Here is an 18,513-nt window from a genome sequence, read left to right on the forward strand (position 1 = left end):
ACAACTGATTTCATTTCTTTCTACACTCAGAAGTGGGATTTCTTGATCATATGGTAGTCCTATTGTAATTTTTTGAGGAAACTGTACTGATTCTGTTAAGGCCACCAATGCTGTACAATGGTTCCAATTTCTCCGCACTTGCCAATACTTAGCTTTTTCTTCTTTTTGGATAATAGCCATCCTAACACGTCTAGCATGACATTTCATTGTGTTGAGTCAGTTCTGTGAACTGCTATTTCTTTTAGACCATTCATTTTTTTAAATATAAATTTATTTTAATTGGAGGCTAATTACTTTACAATATTGTATTGCTTTTTTCCATACATCAACATGAATCCGCCATGGATATACACGTGTTCCCCATCCTGAATCCCCCTCCCACATCCTTCCCCACACCATCCCTCTGGATCATCCCAGTGCACCAGCCCCAAGCATCCTGTATCATGCATCGAACCTGGACTGGCGATTCGTTTCTTATATGATATTATACACGTTTCAATGCCATTCTTCCAAATCATCCCACCCTCTCCCTCTCCCACAGAGTCTAAAAGACTGTTCTATACATCTGTGTCTCTTTTGCTGTCTCGCATACAGACTTATCATTACCATCTTTCTAAATTCCATATATATGCGTTAGTATACTGTATTGGTGTTTTTCTTTCTGGCTTACTTCACTCTGTATAATAGGCTCCAGTTTCATCCACCTCATTAGAACTGATTCAAATGTATTCTTTTTAATGGCTGAGTAATACTCCATTGTGTATATGTACCACAGCTTTCTTATCCATTCATCTGCTGTTGGACATCTAGGTTGCTTCCATGTCCTGGCTATTATAAACAGTGCTGCGATGAACATTGGGGTACACGTGTCTCTTTCAATTCTGGTTTCCTGCAAGCATTCAAAAGAACAAATAAACAATATTCACCTAAATATTAGTTCTTAACACATTTTGGATCACAAGACCTCTTGGAAAATCTGATAGACACAGGACTCTTTTACCAGTAAAATGCGCACATAAAATAAAAAATACAAATCATTTCTTGGAATGACAGATCCTAGATACATACTTATGAACCCCAGTTTAAGGTCACTTGCCTAGATTAACTGATTCTCCAGCTTTTTTGACACCTAATAATCAAACTCTGGGATTGGCAAGCATATTCTTTAAAAAGTAGGAGGCTACATATTTTCCACCTTTGGGAGCCAGCCTCTATCCAAACTGCTCTGCATTTGTAGCACAAAAATTGCTATAGAACATATATAAACAAATGAACATGACTGGAAATAAAATTTCCAACAAAATTTTATTTGTAAAAATAGGCTGTGGGCTGGGTTTGGCCTTTGGGCTTCAGTCTGGCAATCTATGACTTAATTATTTCAAAAAGATTGAATGGATTGCACTAGTTAGAAACTGGGAAATTGAATACACACACACACACACACACACACACAATATGAAGGCCATACAAACCCACCATAAGGGTAGAAGCTACTATATTTCCTTTCCTCTGGAATGCCTAGGATGGGATAAGAAACCACAGGGATGATCTTCCTCTCCTGTTGTATTTGATAAGAATCTTTTTCATTTGCATCCGATGGCAACTGGTATCTTCTTTCAAATGTCTTGGAACATCACGAGAGCCATCTGTTGGTGCTTGCTGTCAGTGACATAAAGTCATGTGCTTAGTCGTTCAGTCATGTTCGATTCTTTCCAACTCCATGGACTGTAGCTCTCCAGGCTCCTCTGTCATGGGGTTTTCCTGGAAAGATTACTGGAGCAGGTTGCCATTTACTCCTCCAGGGGATCTTCCTGACCCAGGAATTGAACTTGGGTCTCCTGCATTGCAGGCAGATTCTTTACTGCTGAGCACTTTAATTTCTGACTGGAGAGATAGGATTTAATGCACATTTGTCTACAACTACATCCTACCATGTCTTGCTAAGGACAATATGCCTTCTTTAAGGAGTCTGTTCAGGGTTCCATTCTATTCTCTACTTTCTATTACTGTTCCTGAAATTTGTTCTTGAAAAGCACTTTTTATGACATTCACAGTAAAATCCTCCAAAAACTTTAGCAATGTGAGTATAAATTCTATACAATAAATGTCTGTACATTTAAACATCACTGAAAGAAAAACTTTCAAGCATCTTGCTGATAGCTGCCAGCAAGTCCTCATGAAGAATAAACACTGTCAGACTAACCTGATATATTAGGATAAAATTCCCAAGTAGATCAAGAAAAAGAGATAGTTCTAATTTATCATGGCTCTAGGAAGGTTAGGTGATTCAGTTGTATGAGGCAATAAATTTAGAAAACATGGTCCAGACAGCATAACTATTAGGTGAGAATACAAATTGCTAGAGGGTCAAAAAAATAATATAAGGTGTTTTTCAAAGTCAGTTAGGAGCCTAAGTTTTTTTTTGTTTGTTTTTTTGCCTTTTTTTTAAGTTTTCATCACCAGCATAGATAAAGAAATAAGAAAGTCAACCCAGACAATGTCTTAGAAAAATACACCTTAGGAAAGAGATTTAAGAAGAAATGAAAAAATCTAAATATGCCAATAATCACCAAAGACATTAGTAAGCAGGTTAAAATCTAATTCCTATTAACCTGTCCCCAGATATAGTACATGGTTTTAGAGGCCAGGGAACCAAGCATTTGAAAAAGACAACCTCTAGCTTATAAAAACAGTTCTAGAGAATAGAAAATGATATATTTTCCATATCAGTTAATGGTGCTAGAGTAGCCTTTATCTTGATACCTAAATCAGATCAGGATAACATCACAAGATGATTATCACATGATAATAAGACTTATGAACAAAGGTGATAAATTAAAAATAAAACATTAGTAACTGGGGAAAAAAAAACTCATTTTGAGCAATTTAAGTTTTTTCCCAAGAGTATAAGGACAGCTCAACATTAGAAAATATGTTAATGGAATTAGCCTCATTAAAATAGTAAAAGGTGGGACTTTCTTTGTGGCCCCCTGGCTAAGACTCTGAGCTCCCAATGCAGGGGCCCCAGGTTTGATCCCTGGTCAGGGAATTAGATCCCATGTGCCACAGCTAAGAGTTCACATGTCTCAGCTGAAAGATCCTGCATGCCGCAAGTAAAGATTCCAAGTGCTGCAACTGAGACGGGGTGCAATCAAAATTAATAAGAATTTAAAAAAAAACAGTAAAAGGAGGAAAACTAGATGATGATCTCAGTGGATACAGAAAAGGCATTTACTAAATCAGCAATCTATACAAGATCAAGGTGGAATTGAAGGGAACTACCTTCTTTATGTGCTTTCCAGGTGGCACCATGAACTTCCAGATGTTCAAGCTGGATTTAGAAAAGGCAGAGGAACCAGAGATCAAATTGCCAACATCCTCTGGCAAGAGAATTTCAGAAAAACATCTACTTTTGCTTTATTGACTATGCCAAAGCCTTTGACTGCATGGATCACAACAAACTGTGGGAAATTCTGAAAGAGATGGGAATACCAGACCATCTGATCTGCCTCCTGAGAAATCTGTATGCAGGTCAAGAAGCAACAGTTAGAACTGGACATGAACAACAGACTGGCTCCAAACTGGCAAAGGAGCACATCAAGGCTGTATATTGTTACCCTGCTTATTTAACTTCTATGCAGAGTACATCATGTGAAATGCCAGGCTGAATGAAGCACAAGCTGGAATCAAGATTGCTGGGAGAAATATCAATAACCTCAGATATGCAGATCTGCAGATTCTACCACCCTTATGGCAGAAAGCAAAGAAGAAATAAAGAGCTTCTTGATGAAAATGAAAGAGGAGAGTGAAAAAGTTGGCTTAAAACTCAACATTCAGAAAACTCATGGCATCAGGTCCCATCACTTCATGGCAAATAGGTGGGTAAGCAATGAAAAGTGTGAGAGACTTTATTTTGGGGGGGCTCCAAAATCGCTGCAGATGGTGACTACAGCCATGACATTAAAAGATACTTGCTCCTTGGAACAACAGACTGGTTCCAAATAGGAAAAGGAGTACGTCAAGGCTGTATATTGTCACCCTGCTAATTTAACTTCTGTGCAGAGTACATCATGAGAAACGCTGGGCTGGAAGAAGCACAAGCTGGAATCAAGATTGCCGGGAAAAATATCAATAACCTCAGATATGCAGATGACACCACCCTTATGGCAGAAAGTGAAGAGGAACTAAAGAGCCTCTTGATGAAAGTGAAAGAGGAGAGTGAAAAGGTTGGCTTAAAACTCAACATTCAGACAACTAAGATCATGGCATCCGGTCCCATCACTTCATGGCAAACAGAAGGGGAAACACTGGAAAGAGTGAGACTTTATTTTGGGGGCTCCAAAATCACTGTAGATGGTGACTGCAGCCATGAAATTAAAAGATGCTTACTCCTTGGAAGGAAAGTTATGACCAACCTAGATATTAAAAAGCAGAGATATTACTTTGCTGACAAAGGTCCATCTAGTCAAAGCTATAGTTTTTCCAGTAGTCATGTATGGATGTGAGAGTTGGACTATAAAGAAAGCTGAGTATCAAAGAATTGATGCTTTGGAACTGTGGTGTTGAAGACTCTTGAGAGTCCCTTGGACTGCAAGGAGATCCAACCAATCCTTAAGAAATCAGTCCTGAATATTCATTGGAAGGACTGATGCTGAAGCTGAAACTCCAATACTTTGGCCACCTGATGTGAAGAACCAACTCATTGGAAAAGACCCTGATGCTGGGAAAGATTGAAGGCGGGAGAAGGGGATGACAGATGATGAGATGGTTGGATGGCATCACTGATGTGAAGGACATGAGTTTGAATAGGCTCCAGGAGTTGGTGATGGACAGGGAGGCCTGGTGTGCTGCAGTCCACAGGGTTGCAAAGAGCTGGACATGACCAAGTGACTGAACTGAATTGAGGTGGCACTAATGGTAAAGAATCCACCTGCCAATGCAGGATACCCAGGAGACTTGGTTTGATCCCTGAGTTGGGAAGATCCCCTGGAGGAGGGCACGGCAACCCACTCCAGTATTCTTGCCTGGAGAATCCCATGGTCAGAGGAGCCTGGGGTCCATGGGGTCGCAAACAGTCGGGCACGACTGAAACGATGCAGCACACATGCACGTACCTTGTTCATATACACTATGCTCAGAAATAAGACTGGACATTGTTAAGATGTTAATTCTTCTGCACGCAATCACTAAGTCCAATAAAGGCTTTTTCATGGAACTTGACAAATCAATGTTAAATTTTAGATGGGAAAGAGCAAAAGGGCAGGAAGAGCCAAGATTATTTTGAGGGAGAATAAGGCAGGGCTTCTTTCTGCCAGACATCAAGACTAAGAAAGCTGTGTGTAATTAAGAGAGTAATTAGCATTAATGATTCTGTTCAGATTGTTTCTGTAAAGCATCCAAAATTTATGGCCAAGGAGGAGGTGGAAATTGGGCTAGGTTTGGAAGCGAGCCTTAGAAATAATGAAAGACTTAGGACTCAAAGGGTAAAATTAGGAATCTTTAGTCTGATGATTCTAACAATACTGTACAAACAATGATAAACATGTTAAAAGTAATACTTTAGAGATATATCCAAATTTAAAGCAACGAAAGTTAGTTCATAGCTGATGTTCCTTTCCACTGACATAAACACCTGAGATGCCTTTTAAATGTAGTACCAAGAAATTTGGCCAAAATAGAATTTCTGTGAAGTGAGATATGGAAAATATAATAAAGATTTACTGAGAAAGGAGCTAAAATGTCTTGCTTTGGATGTCTTCAAAAATCAGACTGACTTTTAGTCTGTCAGGAAACGTCGGTGTTAAATTTACTAAAGGTGTTGAAAGTCATGTTTGGCTACGTCAACTGTTTCTAGTCATGAATTCTAGGTATAATGTGAAGATGCTCTCTTTTGTTGAGATTGAGGGGAAAATTGAATTGCACTAATTTATATACATTGTTTTATCTCTCCCCATGACCTTCTTTCACTTCCCCAAATACAGACACACACATGCTTTTCCAAAGTAACTGCTCTCATTCAGCAGCAAACATGTCTCCAGGTACTCAGTTAAAAATCTACTCAAGGAGTATCATTGTCATCCCTACATTGTGGAAGCTCTAAACTCAAAATATAATAAGGGAAGGACAGACACCATTTACCCAGGCATGTACTTATGTATTTTTAGTCTCATTAAATTCAAAGCAAACTGTGGGATGATTTATGAAGGATAAATAATAGGTTTGAAACAAAGAAGTCAGATGATTATTTAAAATTTGCGGTGAAAGTAAATTTGGTTATATAGAAGTCACCTTTGTTACTATTATATATAATCAACATCTAGTTGGTTATGTATATAAACCATGGTTTTAACTATCTATGGTAAATTTTTACCCCATACTGGATTTCTTTGCCTATCCAAGAAGTTCTAGCTAGCTTTTGTGTGAGTTACTCGCTCAGTCCTGTCTGACACTGTGATGTCATGGAGTATAGCCCACCAGGTTCCTCTGTCCTCAGAATTTTCCAGGCAACAATACTGGAGTGGGTTGCCATTCCCTTCTCCAGGGTATCTTCCTGACCCAGGGATTGAACTGGGTCAACCACTTTGCAGGTGGATTATTTATCATCTAAGCCACCAGGGATGGAGAGGGCAACGGCACCCCACTCCAGTACTCTTGCCTGGAAAATCCCATGGATGGAGGAGCCTGGTAGGCTGCAGTCCATTCTAAGGGTCAGACACGACTGAGCGACTTCACTTTTACTTTTCACTTTCATGCATTGGAGAAGGAAATGGCAACCCACTCCAGTGTTCTTGCCTGGAGAATCCCAGGGATGGGGGAGCCTGGTGGGCTGCCGTCTATGGGGTCGCACAGAGTCGGACACGACTGAGGTGACTTAGCAGCAAGCCACCAGGGAAGTCCCTAGTTGGCTTACTTTCCCTAATTCTGAGAACTTTGCTGTTCTCAATAAAGTATGTGCTGCTTTCCAAACTTATACTGGGCTATCTATTATTCTCAGATAATTGAGCAAGCTATATTTTATGCAAAGGAGGAACCGTCATACAAGGAAAATAGTCTGTGGGACTCCCAGGCTGTGCATATTCTTCTCTTCTGACTGAAATGCAGGCAGATGGTGAGAACTGATCTGTGATTTGAGCCCAGTCATCAGACATGTGAAAAGTAAGCATCTCTTTTCTCATTGAAGCAGCCCTGGTGACACAGAAATACTATCTTCCTACAGACTGCATGGTCCCTGGTTTTATTTTTTTAATGGTCATTCAGTAACACTGATTTAACATCTATTTACTCATCACCTCGTGTGAATCTTGCTCTAGGCTGGGACAGGTTTATAATGGTCAACATCCACTGACATTTATGAGAACCTTCTCTTCTCACTCCCTGGTGGTCTAGTGGTTAGGATTCAGTGCTCTCACTGCCGTGGCCTGGGTTCGATTCCGGGTCAGGGAAACCTTTCTGAGGGGCTTCCCTGGTGGCTCAGATGGTAAAGAATCTGCCTGCAATGCAGGAAACCTGGGTCCAGTATTCTTGCCTGGAGAATTCCATGGACAGAGGAGCAAGATCACAAAGAATCAGACATGACTGAGCAACTAACACACTTTCTCTTCTCACTTTAGCTTAAGCATATTCACTTTTTCCTTTCCTCCTTAGGCAGGGAAAATAATTTACCAGTATCTTTTGCATAAAAACTATTCAGATGACATAGGCAATAACAGTCACTGCTTACTCTTCTTTAGAACTGGATTTGCTAAATGAGTTTTAAGAAAAAAAACAAAATAAAAACAACACTAAGCCCAAACAATAAGAAAAGTCCGCAGGCCTGATGCCTGGATATGTCTACAGATGGTAAAGGAAAACCTTATATGTATTTTTATGCCACGTGGAAGGTATTAAAATATATTATTCATTCTGTGAACATTTACTGAGTTCCTACTATGTGCCTGACATTGGACTAAGTACTGAAAGTGTAATGGTGGATAAAACAGACTGTTTGGAGCTTAAATTCTACGGAGAGACACATGATAAACATACACAAACGTATTCCATGGAGAAAGCCAGTAACCAGGAGAGGCCACTGTGGATTAGCTGCGCAGAGAGCTTCCTTCTAGAAAGTGACAGCAGCTAACACAGTATCTGACTCACATTATAGAAATGTTCAGGACACTGTAGATTAGTCATCCAGAAAATATTCTCCTCTGTTTACTGCTGAATTTTGTTTTCTTGCTTAATTATAAACTGTTGTTGTTTAGGTCAGATTAACTAGATCTAAAAGCAAACAAACAAACACAAATGAACAAAACCTGGTTTCTTGAGAGAGCTATGAAAAAGAAGTCAGGAAAAGCAAATAATGATTCTTTTATCGTAAATATTGAAGAAAGATTTTAGTATTTGGCTAATTCTTTCTGGTAGAACATTGAGTTCTGTTACATTTTTGCTTCCTTTCGATCAGTGATAATGTTATTTGGGGTCATGGATTCTTTAGAGAATCCAATTAAGAGTCTAATAAAGACTAGGAAAACACATGTCCATTTGAAACATGGGGTGCAATTTCAGGAGAGGTTCACACATTATCTGTCTCAGGTCACAAACCCTTTAAATTACTACCAAAGATAAAACTTACCTTGCTAGATGTCAAACCGAGTGTGATTCTGGCTGGTACTAGAATTCAAATGGAAAGAATAAAAATGAAGAAAGCCTAACACATACTTAATATTCTAAAGGCATCTGGAATAAATGGAAAAAGTTAGATTTTTATAATAGTATGGGGAAAAGTAACTAATAACATGAAAAGAAATATTGAATTTCTACCTCAAACTACCCCCACAAAAGAAATTCTTGCTGAGTAAAAGTTTAAATGTAAAAACTAAGAATTAGAACATCAAAAATATAGGTATTTTTTTTTAATCACTGTGTGTGAAAAATCTTTCTAAGCAGAAATCACAAGAGTGACAATATATGAACAAATGTGTATTTTAAAATTTATAACTAAACAAAAACAGACACAACTCCTTCCTCTGGAAAGGCCAACTTAAACTGCAATATAATTAACAAAAGTCCTTAATCCATAAATAAACCTTTCAGTTCAGTTCAGTTCAGTCGCTCAGTCGTTTCCGACTCTTTGCGACCCCATGAATTGCAGCACGCCAGGCCTCCCTGTCCATCACCAACTCCCAGAGTTCACTCAAACTCATGTCCACCGAGTCAGTGATGCCATCCAGCCATCTCATCCGCTCTCGTCCCCTTCTCCTCCTGCCCCCAATCCCTCCCAGCATCAGAGTCTTTTCCAATGAGTCAACTCTTCACATGAAGTGGCCAAAGTACTGGAGTTTCAGCTTTAGCATCATTCCTTCCAAAGAACACCCAGGACTGATCTCCTTTAGAATGGACTGATTGGATCCCCTTGCAGTCCAAGGGACTCTCAAGAGTCTTCTCCAACACCACAGTTCAAAAGCATCAATTCTTCGGCGCTCAGCCTTCTTTACAGTCCAACTCTCACATCCATACATGACCACAGGAAAAACCATAGCCTTGACTAGACAGACCTTTGTTGGCAAAGTAATGTCTCTGCTTTTTAATATATTATCTAGGTTGGTCATAACTTTCCTTCCAAGGAGTAAGCGTCTTTTAATTTCATGGCTGCAATTACATCTGCAGTGATTTTGGAGCCCCCAAAAATAAAGCCTGACACTGTTTCCACTGTTTCCCCATCTATTTCCCATGAAGTGATGGGACCAGATGCCATGATCTTCGTTTTCTGAATGTTGAGCTTTAAGCCAACTTTTTTACTCTCCACTTTCACTTTCATCAAGAGGCTCTTTAGCTTGTCTTCACTTTCTGCTATAAGGGTGGTGTCATCTGCATATCTGAGGTTACTGATATTTCTCCCAGCAATCTTGATTCCAGCTTGTGCTTCTTCCAGTCCAGCATTTCTCATGATGTACTCTGCATATAAGTTAAATAAGCAGGGTGACAATATACAGCCTTGACATACTCCTTTTCCTATTTGGAACCAGTCTGTTGTACTGTTAATCAATTATACTCCAATAAAAATTAAAAAAAAAAAAAACTCATACTATATACTAACACATATATATGGAATTTAGAAAGATGGTATCAATAACCCTGTATGTGAGACAGCAAAAGAGACACAGATGTATAGAACAGTCTTTTGGACTCTGTGGGAGAGGGAGAGGGTGGGATGATTTGGGAGAATGGCATTGAAACATGTATAATATCATATAAGAAACGAATGGCCAGTCCAGGTTCGATGCAGGATACAGGATGCTTGGGGCTGGTGCACTGGGATGACCCAGAGGGATGGTACAGGGAGGGAGGAGGGAGGGGGGTTCAGGATGGGGAACACGTGTACACCTGTGGCAGATTCATGTTGATGTATGGAAAAACCAATACAATATTGTAAAGTAATTAGCCTCCAATTAAAATAAATAAATTTAAATTTAAAAAAACCTCATAAATAAATACATATATAAATATATACAAAGAATAAACCTTTACTAATCTTTATGTAAAAGATGAAGGTACTAGATAAAAAATGAGCCAGAAATATGTACACAATACTTGGTCTTAATGCAAGAGGTCAACATATGTGTTGATTAAATGAATAAGTTGATGAATAGGCAGAATTTAAATGGCCAGTAAACATACGAAGAGTATGCAATTATGTGAATAATGTCAAGAATGAATATCAAAAGAAAATAGGATTTTGACCATCAAATTGGCCAAGATTAAAACAAAATTCTGATAACACCTATGTTGGTTAAGGGTGGTGGTGGTGGTTTAATGGCTAAGTCATGTCTGACTGTTTGTGACCCCATGGACCGTAGCCTGCCAAGCTCCTCAGTCCATGGGACTTACCAGGCAGAAATATGGGAGCAGGTTGCCATTTCCTTCTCTAGGGGAACTTCTCCAAACCAGAGATTGAACCTGCTTGGAAGGTGGGTTCTTTACCACTGAGCCACAAGGGAAGCCCCAGTTAAGGGTACAGGGATATAATCTTACATTCCTAGGTGTGTAAACTCATACCTTACTGAAGGAATACCTGGCATTATATAGATCAAGCACTTTAACAAAGGAGGCAGAATTTGCAAATCTGAAACTCCTTTTAACAGAAATTTCTCCAACCTTTGGCAACAATAAAAACAACTCCTTTGAGTGTTTCTTTCTGGAAAATTCCTTTCTGAAAGTAAGTATGAAAAGTCCAGGGACTTCCCTGGTCGTCCAGTGTTGAGAATCCACCTGTCAATGCAGGGGATACAGGTTTAATCCCTGGTCCCCGAAGATACCACAGGCCATGGAGCAACTAAGCCTGAATACTACAAGTACTGAGCCCATGGGCTGCAACTACTGAAGCCCTTGTGCCTAGAGTCCAAGCTCTGCAACAGGACAGCTACTGCAACGAGAAGCCCACACACCACAACAAAGAGTAATTCGGGTTGCAGCCCAAATTTGCTGCAACCAAATTTAGACACTTTCTCAACTGGAAGATGCAATGGCCTTTTCTTTGTTTACTTCTTCCTTCCTTCCTTCTTTTCCTTTTCTTCTCTTTCTCCTTCAAATACATTGCTGACGGTACATTATTGTTTGAAATTACCTGCAACCTCCACCCCAAAGGGTTTATATATGTATCTCCCCACCTTAAACTCAGGAGGGGCTATGTAATTTGCATTAGTCAACAAACTGAGGGAAGGGAAGTACAAGAGACTTGAGCAGAATCTTTAGTAGGGGGCTGATAGTGGGCCATGTCTTTTCTTCTTTGCCACCAGACTAGCCATGTTCCTGGTAGAGGCTGCTTGGTCAGGCATGATAGTGTAGTCAGCGCTAACTTGGATGGATATGTAGTATAAGCAAAAAATACATCTTTCTTGTGTAGAACTTCAAAAGGTACAAAGATTTAGTTACCATAGGTTGTTTCAGCCAATCCTAAGAGGATTGAATTTGAATAGTATCTCTGCCAATTACTGGTTAAATTCAAACCTAGGTCTGTTCTTACTATGAAACATTGGTCTTAGTTCTGTAAGATGGGATTACTAATGGTGGCTACCTTTGAGGGTCATTATGAGGATTGAATGACTTTAAAAAGAGACTAAGGTATTTGTAAAGGGCTTAGAATAGTACCTAGCAAATACAGTATTGTTGTTTTTTAGTTGCTAAGCTGTGTCTGATTCTTTTGTGACCCCATGAAGAGATAGCTCACCTAGCTCCTCTGTCCATGGGATTTCCCAGGAAAGAATGCTGGAGTGGGTTGCCATTTTCTTCTCCAAAATACAGTATTCAGTTCAGTTCAGTTCAGTCGCTCAGTCGTGTCTGACTCTTTGCGACCCCATGAATCACAGTACGCCAGGCCTCCCTGTCCATCACCAACTCCCGGAGTTCACTCAAACTCATGTCCATCAAGTCGGTGATATTATCTAGCCATCTCATCCTCTGTCGTCCCCTTCTCCTCCTGCCCCCAATCCCTCCCAGCATCAGAGTCTTTTCCAATGAGTCAACTCTTCACATGAGGTGGCCAAAGTACTGGAGTTTCAGCTTTAGCATCATTCCTTCCAAAGAAATCCCAAGGCTGATCTCCTTCAGAATGGACTGGTTGGATCTCCTTGCAGTCCAAGGGACTCTCAAGAGTCTTCTCCAACACCACAGTTCAAAAGCATCAATTCTTCGGCACTCAGCTTTCTTCACAGTCCAACTCTCACATCCATACACGACCACTGGAAAAACCATAGCCTTGACTAGACGGACTTTTGTTGGCAAATAATGTCTCTGCTTTTCAATATGCTATCTAGGTTGGTCACAACTTTCCTTCCAAGGAGTAAGCGTCTTTTAATTTCATGGCTGCAGTCACCATCTGTAGTGATTTTGGAGCCCCCCAAAATGAAGTCTGATACTGTTTCCACTGTTTCCCCATCTATTTCCCATGAAGTGATGGGACCAGATGTCATGATCTTAGTTTTCTGAATGTTGAGCTTTAGCCAACTCTTTCACTCTCCACTTTCACTTTCATCAAGAGGCTTTTGAGTTCCTCTTCACTTTCTGCTATAAGGGTGGTGTCATCTGCATATCTGAGGTTATTGATATCTCTCCCGGCAATCTTGATTCCAGCTTGTGCTTCTTCCAGTCCAGCGTTTCTCATGATGTACTCTGCATATAAGTTAAATAAGCAGGGTGACAATATACAGCTTTGACGTACTCCTTTTCCTATTTGGAACCAGTCTGTTGTTCCATGTTCAGTTCTAACTGTTGCTTCCTGACCTGCCATATAGATTTCTCAAGAGGCAGGTCAGGTAGTCTGGTATTCCCATCTCTTGAAGAATTTTCCACAGTTTATTGTGTTAAATAAATCTGTGTGTGTGTGTGTGCATGTGTGTGTGTGTGCGCAGAACAAAGTCTAGGAAGGAATATAATACAGGATTAACAGTTACCTTAAAGTGTTTCCTCTTTTTGTTTACCACATCTTTTAGTTTCTGCCCAACACACATGTATTTCTGGTATAATTTCAAAAATCTATTCAAAAACTACTTTTTTAAAAAATTGTACCTAAAAAAATGTATGTTTTATTACGATTTCATTACTTCCACAGGACTGTATCTCTAATTGTGAAAATCAACAGGAAAATAGGTGTCACTATATGGAAGTTCTATTAATGCCAAATTTCTGGAACCATGGAGTAGGCAGCACTTGAAGCCAAAATCTTGAGAAGGAGGTGAAATAATTATCATCACATGCATTTCATTTTGCATGCATGGACTGAAAATACTGTTTTCTAATAGAACTGAAATTTGTCTCCTTAAATAAGATAAGGTTGTTTAGTCATTAATAATTATATCCCTGCTTCTCTGGGCCAGGCTCAAAAGTCAATAAACATTAAGCTCTGGCTTCTAATATTACCACCATGGCAGGAGATAAATTAGTGAGGAGTAGCATTATTTTTGATGGACGGAGGTAGGGGTGAGACCAGGTCACTTACTCAGATTGCTGTCACTGCAACAGCCTTCCTGTTGCCTGCATCCAACTCTTTTTATTTGCTCTGGCTGAGAAGAAATCCTGGCAAGAATTTACACAGAAAAATCATGATCCAAAGGCAATTGTTAATACCCATGTCTAGGACTGGCCTCAGCCATCCCAGCTGGAAAACCTCAAGGTGACAGCATCAAAACTATTGATATCAAATAGTAATAAACAAAGCATCTACACTGAAAATTACAAAATACTGCTGGGAGTTATTAAAGAAGATCAAAATGCATGGAAAGGCACGTTATATTCATGGATTGTAAGATTCAATATTGTTAATATGTTCATTTTCCCTAAATTGATCTAAAGATTCTAGGCAACACCAAAAATCTCAGCAGGCCTTTTGCTTTTAAAATAAACTGATAAGCCAATTAAAAATTTATATGGAAAAACAATGGATTTAGAACAGACAAAATAATCTGGAAAGTAAAAAAAAATTGGAAGACAAGCTATCTAATGTCAAGACTTACTATAAAGCTCCAGTAATCGAACAGATTAATGGAACAGACTAGAGAATTTAGAAACAGATGTATACATATACATCAGCTGATTTTCAACTGAAGTGCCAAGTAAAGTCAATAAGGAAAGGTTTTTAAACAAATGCCACTGAAACAACTGTATGTTCCTCAAAGCCTACCTGTGTAAGTGAATATTGATTTGAGATGAATCACAGACCTAAATATAAAAAGCTGGAACCATAAAGTTTCTATAAGAAAACACAGGAATAATTTTTATAATCTTAGGATGAGTAAAGATTTATTAGAGAGGACACAGAAAATATTAACTATAAAAGGAAAATACAGATAAATTAGGCTTATTAAAAATTGAAACATTCATTATGAAAATGAGTAAGTAAGCCACAGACTGGGAAAAATAGTCTCAATATATGACAAAAAGACTCAAATTCAGAATACATGATAATTAAAAACCCCCAAATTACCTGTTTAAAAAATGAGCAAAAGACTTGAGGAGACTCTTTAGAAATGATACTTCACATGCCAGTTATCAGAGAAATGAAAATTAAAACCACGATGAGATATGACTTCACATCCACTAGAGCAGAGAAAGCAATGGCGCCCCACTCCAGTACTCTTGCCTGGAAAATCCCATGGATGGAGGAGCCTGGTAGGCTGCAGTCCATGGGGTCGCTAAGAGTCGGACACAACAGAGAGACTTCACTTTCACTTTTTTACTTTCATGCATTGGAGAAGGAAATGGCAACCCACTCCAGTGTTCTTGCCTGGAGAATCCCAGGGACAGGGGGGCCTGGTGGGCTGCCGTCTATGGGGTCGCACAGAGTCGGACACAACTGAAGCGACTTAGCAGCAGCAGCAGCAGAGTGGTAAAAATTTAAAAAACTGACAACATCAAAAGTTGGTGAGGATGTGGAGAACTAGAGCCTTTATACATTGCTGGTGGGAACATATTTAAAATGGTACAACCACTTTGGAAAATTGTTTGGCAATTGACATTCACTTCCTCAGCAACCCAGCAATTCTACTATGGGGTATTTATCCAAGAGAGAGGAAAATATATGTCTACATAAAGGCTTGTAGAAGCATATTCATAGACCTTATTCATAACATCCTCAAAGTGAAAACAATCCATATAAATACAAATAGGAGAATGCATAAACACATTCTGATACATTTATACAATGAAATAACACTTAGGAATAAAAAGAAAGCATTGATACACACAACAAAGTGGATATTTCTCAAAAAATACCATGTTGAGCAAAAGAAGCCAGACACAAAAGACAGTATACTAAATGATTTCATTTACATGAAGGACAAACATAGGCAAAACCAATGTAGGATGATAGAAATCAGAGAGTGGTTGCCTTTGGGGTGGGGGAAATCGGACAGAAAGCAGATGAGAGAATTTTGGGGCTGATAGAAATCCATTATATCTTATTTCTGGTGGTGGTTGCACAAACTGTATTAACTATACTTAAGTAAGAATACTTAAAATCTGTTATTTTATTGTCTGTAATTATACCTCAATTTAAAAAAAGACATTCTAGGATAAAAGAGCATGGTATGTTTACAGGTGCAAATGACTAAGATACTTAGGGCTGATGGTTGCTTCTTTTATTTAATTTTAGCCTGGAAAGCAAGAGTTCAAACCCCTGTCCCTGTGATAAATTATTCCTGTGTTTTAATCCACAGTAATGAAATAGTTATTTATTAAAGCCCTTTCTTATCATGATATGTGTCATATAGGGGACAGGGGTTGAAAACATCAAAATCGATGAAATAAATTTTATCTCAAGTGGAATACTCAGGACATGTAAAAAAAATAATCAGCAGCATGTGAGAAAGGACATGGCAGCTGGTTTTAAAAACTCTGGCTGGTGGAATAAGAACAATTTGAGTGGGGAGAATTACTCAAATAAGCCTCTGTACTCTATTACTTCTCCCTCCAAGTTATACTCAGTAAGTTTTACCCCCCCAAAAAAAATTAATAAAAAATGATTGGTATCTGAAAAACAAATCCTGGGACCACACATTACATTACGATATAAAGAACTTCATTCATGAACCTTTCTTTTGAATCATGATTTACTTCTACAGGCAAGGCACTGTGTCTCCTGCAACTCATCTTTATATCCTTAGAAGAACCTAGGCCAGCATCTTGAAATTAATGGATCTGCAATAATTATTTATTGACTTGAATTAATAAATCAATGTACTGATTAATTAGTTAGAATTTAAGTCCCAATTACATGTTCTTGTAATGGGAAATTTACCAAAATTATTTTATAATATCTTCATGTAAATTGTTTGAACCAGCAATGATCTCATTTGGTAATTTATGAGAAGTATATTTAAAAGGAGTACATGAAATGATATAGAAGTCCAACTCACCCCAGCTTAAAAATACAAGCATACTGTAACTATCTGCCTGGGTTTTTGAAAAAAATTATTTAAAAAGTACAATTGCTAAAAATATAAAAAACAAAAAAACCCACCAAGTCAAGTTTTGGTCTCCATTTGAATCTCTAAATGATTATAAGAGTGTGAGTACACTATTTTGCACTGAATACCACACTGGCAAGATCAGAAAAGCTGTGAGATGAGAAGGAAATTGTTATTCCAGTGATGGAACCTCCTCTCCTGAGTATCACTCTGCCAGCAGCTGAGACTTCAGAGGATTCTCACTATGAAAATCAGCAGTCCTTTAATCACACATTACAAGAGCATTTGCGATGCTTCGCAGGCAGCCCTCTTCTAAGACTTTCCTGCTGGGTTCTTTCCTGAGCACAATAGGATCAAGATGGCTACTGCTGTTTCCTAGTTATGCTAAGACTCTCCTGAATGCCACCGGGCTTTTATCACGGAGAGGGATGGCAAAACATCAAATGTGAATATCTTGATCTAAATGGGGACTCCCACGATCATGTTATTTTTGGGAGAGCAGCTCTCTGGCTCCATGGATATCACTTGAACAGAGAAGCCATGTTCTTCTGCAGCTCTTGCTCGATCCAGGTCCACCAGGCACATGCACTGTTTTCCTGAAATATGTAAAAATGGTATCATGAGATGCCCTTCAGCTAACAGTGCAGAGTCAGTCTGTTTAAGGGGCTCTACACAATGACAGAATCTATTATGTACAATGATGTTTGCCCCCACATCCTGTTTGGTCTCTTTCAATTTAATTCTTGATCAGTATGGAGAGAAGACAATAACAAATATAAGACAATTTCACAGATTTATTGCTGCTAGTAATTTAAACAACATTAATCTTTTAAGATGTATTTATAAATAAATCTCAAATAAAAAAACTACAAATTCCCCACTTTGGTAAAAATCCATGTTAAGACCTTTTCTCTTCACCCTCTATGAAAAGACATTATCTGCCATATTGTAGAAAAAGAAAAATCTGTCTTTAAGAATGTCCAAAATAACATCCAGACAAAGGGACACTTCAAAGACATATTATATTTTGCAGTTGGAGTTTTCAGGATACAATGAAGAAATGAGAAATAGAATATATTTGAGAAAATTCTCAATTGTGTGTTGATTATTTCAGGTGGATGTGTAATGCTGAATGTAATATTATCTTAATTTAATGGAGTGTCCACACCCCTATGAAACAGTGGTATTCAATTTTCTTTCTAATATTGGAAAACAAAAAAGGAAACCTGACTGGCAAGTAAAGCAGTTATTTTGTGTCCTTTGGCAAATGCAAACTTCTATTTCAAAGTAGCTAGGGGAAAAAAAAACACAACGGACTGATTTGAGGTTGAATACATTCAAAGCTAAGGTTTGCTTTTATACTTTCCATTTCTTTAAATTCAATATATAAACTTTTCATCATCTTGGAAAAAAAGGTTATTGACTATGCGGAACTTCACTCCATTTTTTCCTCAACAATTATAATAAGGCCTATGCATCATTTTAAAATGATTTGTTTGAATGACCGTAGAAATTGCTAAGCTAAAACAGCCTTAGAAGTGAAGGCATAACTGAAATAGAAAAGTTCTTCTGT

At 38.5% G+C, this 18,513-nt stretch overlaps 1 protein-coding gene across 3 annotated transcripts in view; it reads right to left on the reverse strand.

Annotated features, from left to right (window-relative positions):
• Positions 1–14,747: 14,747 nt before the first annotated feature.
• The window catches only part of GSTCD (glutathione S-transferase C-terminal domain containing), a 151,707-nt gene continuing 147,941 nt past the window's right edge, over positions 14,748–18,513 (reverse strand). For 2 of the 3 annotated variants that reach the window (XM_027543908.1, XM_027543906.1), the window contains one exon: positions 15,778–17,536. In XM_027543908.1, coding sequence (XP_027399709.1) covers positions 17,400–17,536 — 137 coding nt within the window. In that variant the 3' untranslated portion in view covers positions 15,778–17,399. Of the gene's footprint in view, positions 17,537–18,513 lie in introns of all 3 variants that reach the window. The other variant, XM_027543904.1, reaches the window with a different exon arrangement.

The sequence above is a fragment of the Bos indicus x Bos taurus genome, chromosome 6 (genome assembly GCF_003369695.1).
Source record: "Bos indicus x Bos taurus breed Angus x Brahman F1 hybrid chromosome 6, Bos_hybrid_MaternalHap_v2.0, whole genome shotgun sequence".
NCBI classification, from domain to species: domain Eukaryota; kingdom Metazoa; phylum Chordata; class Mammalia; order Artiodactyla; family Bovidae; genus Bos; species Bos indicus x Bos taurus.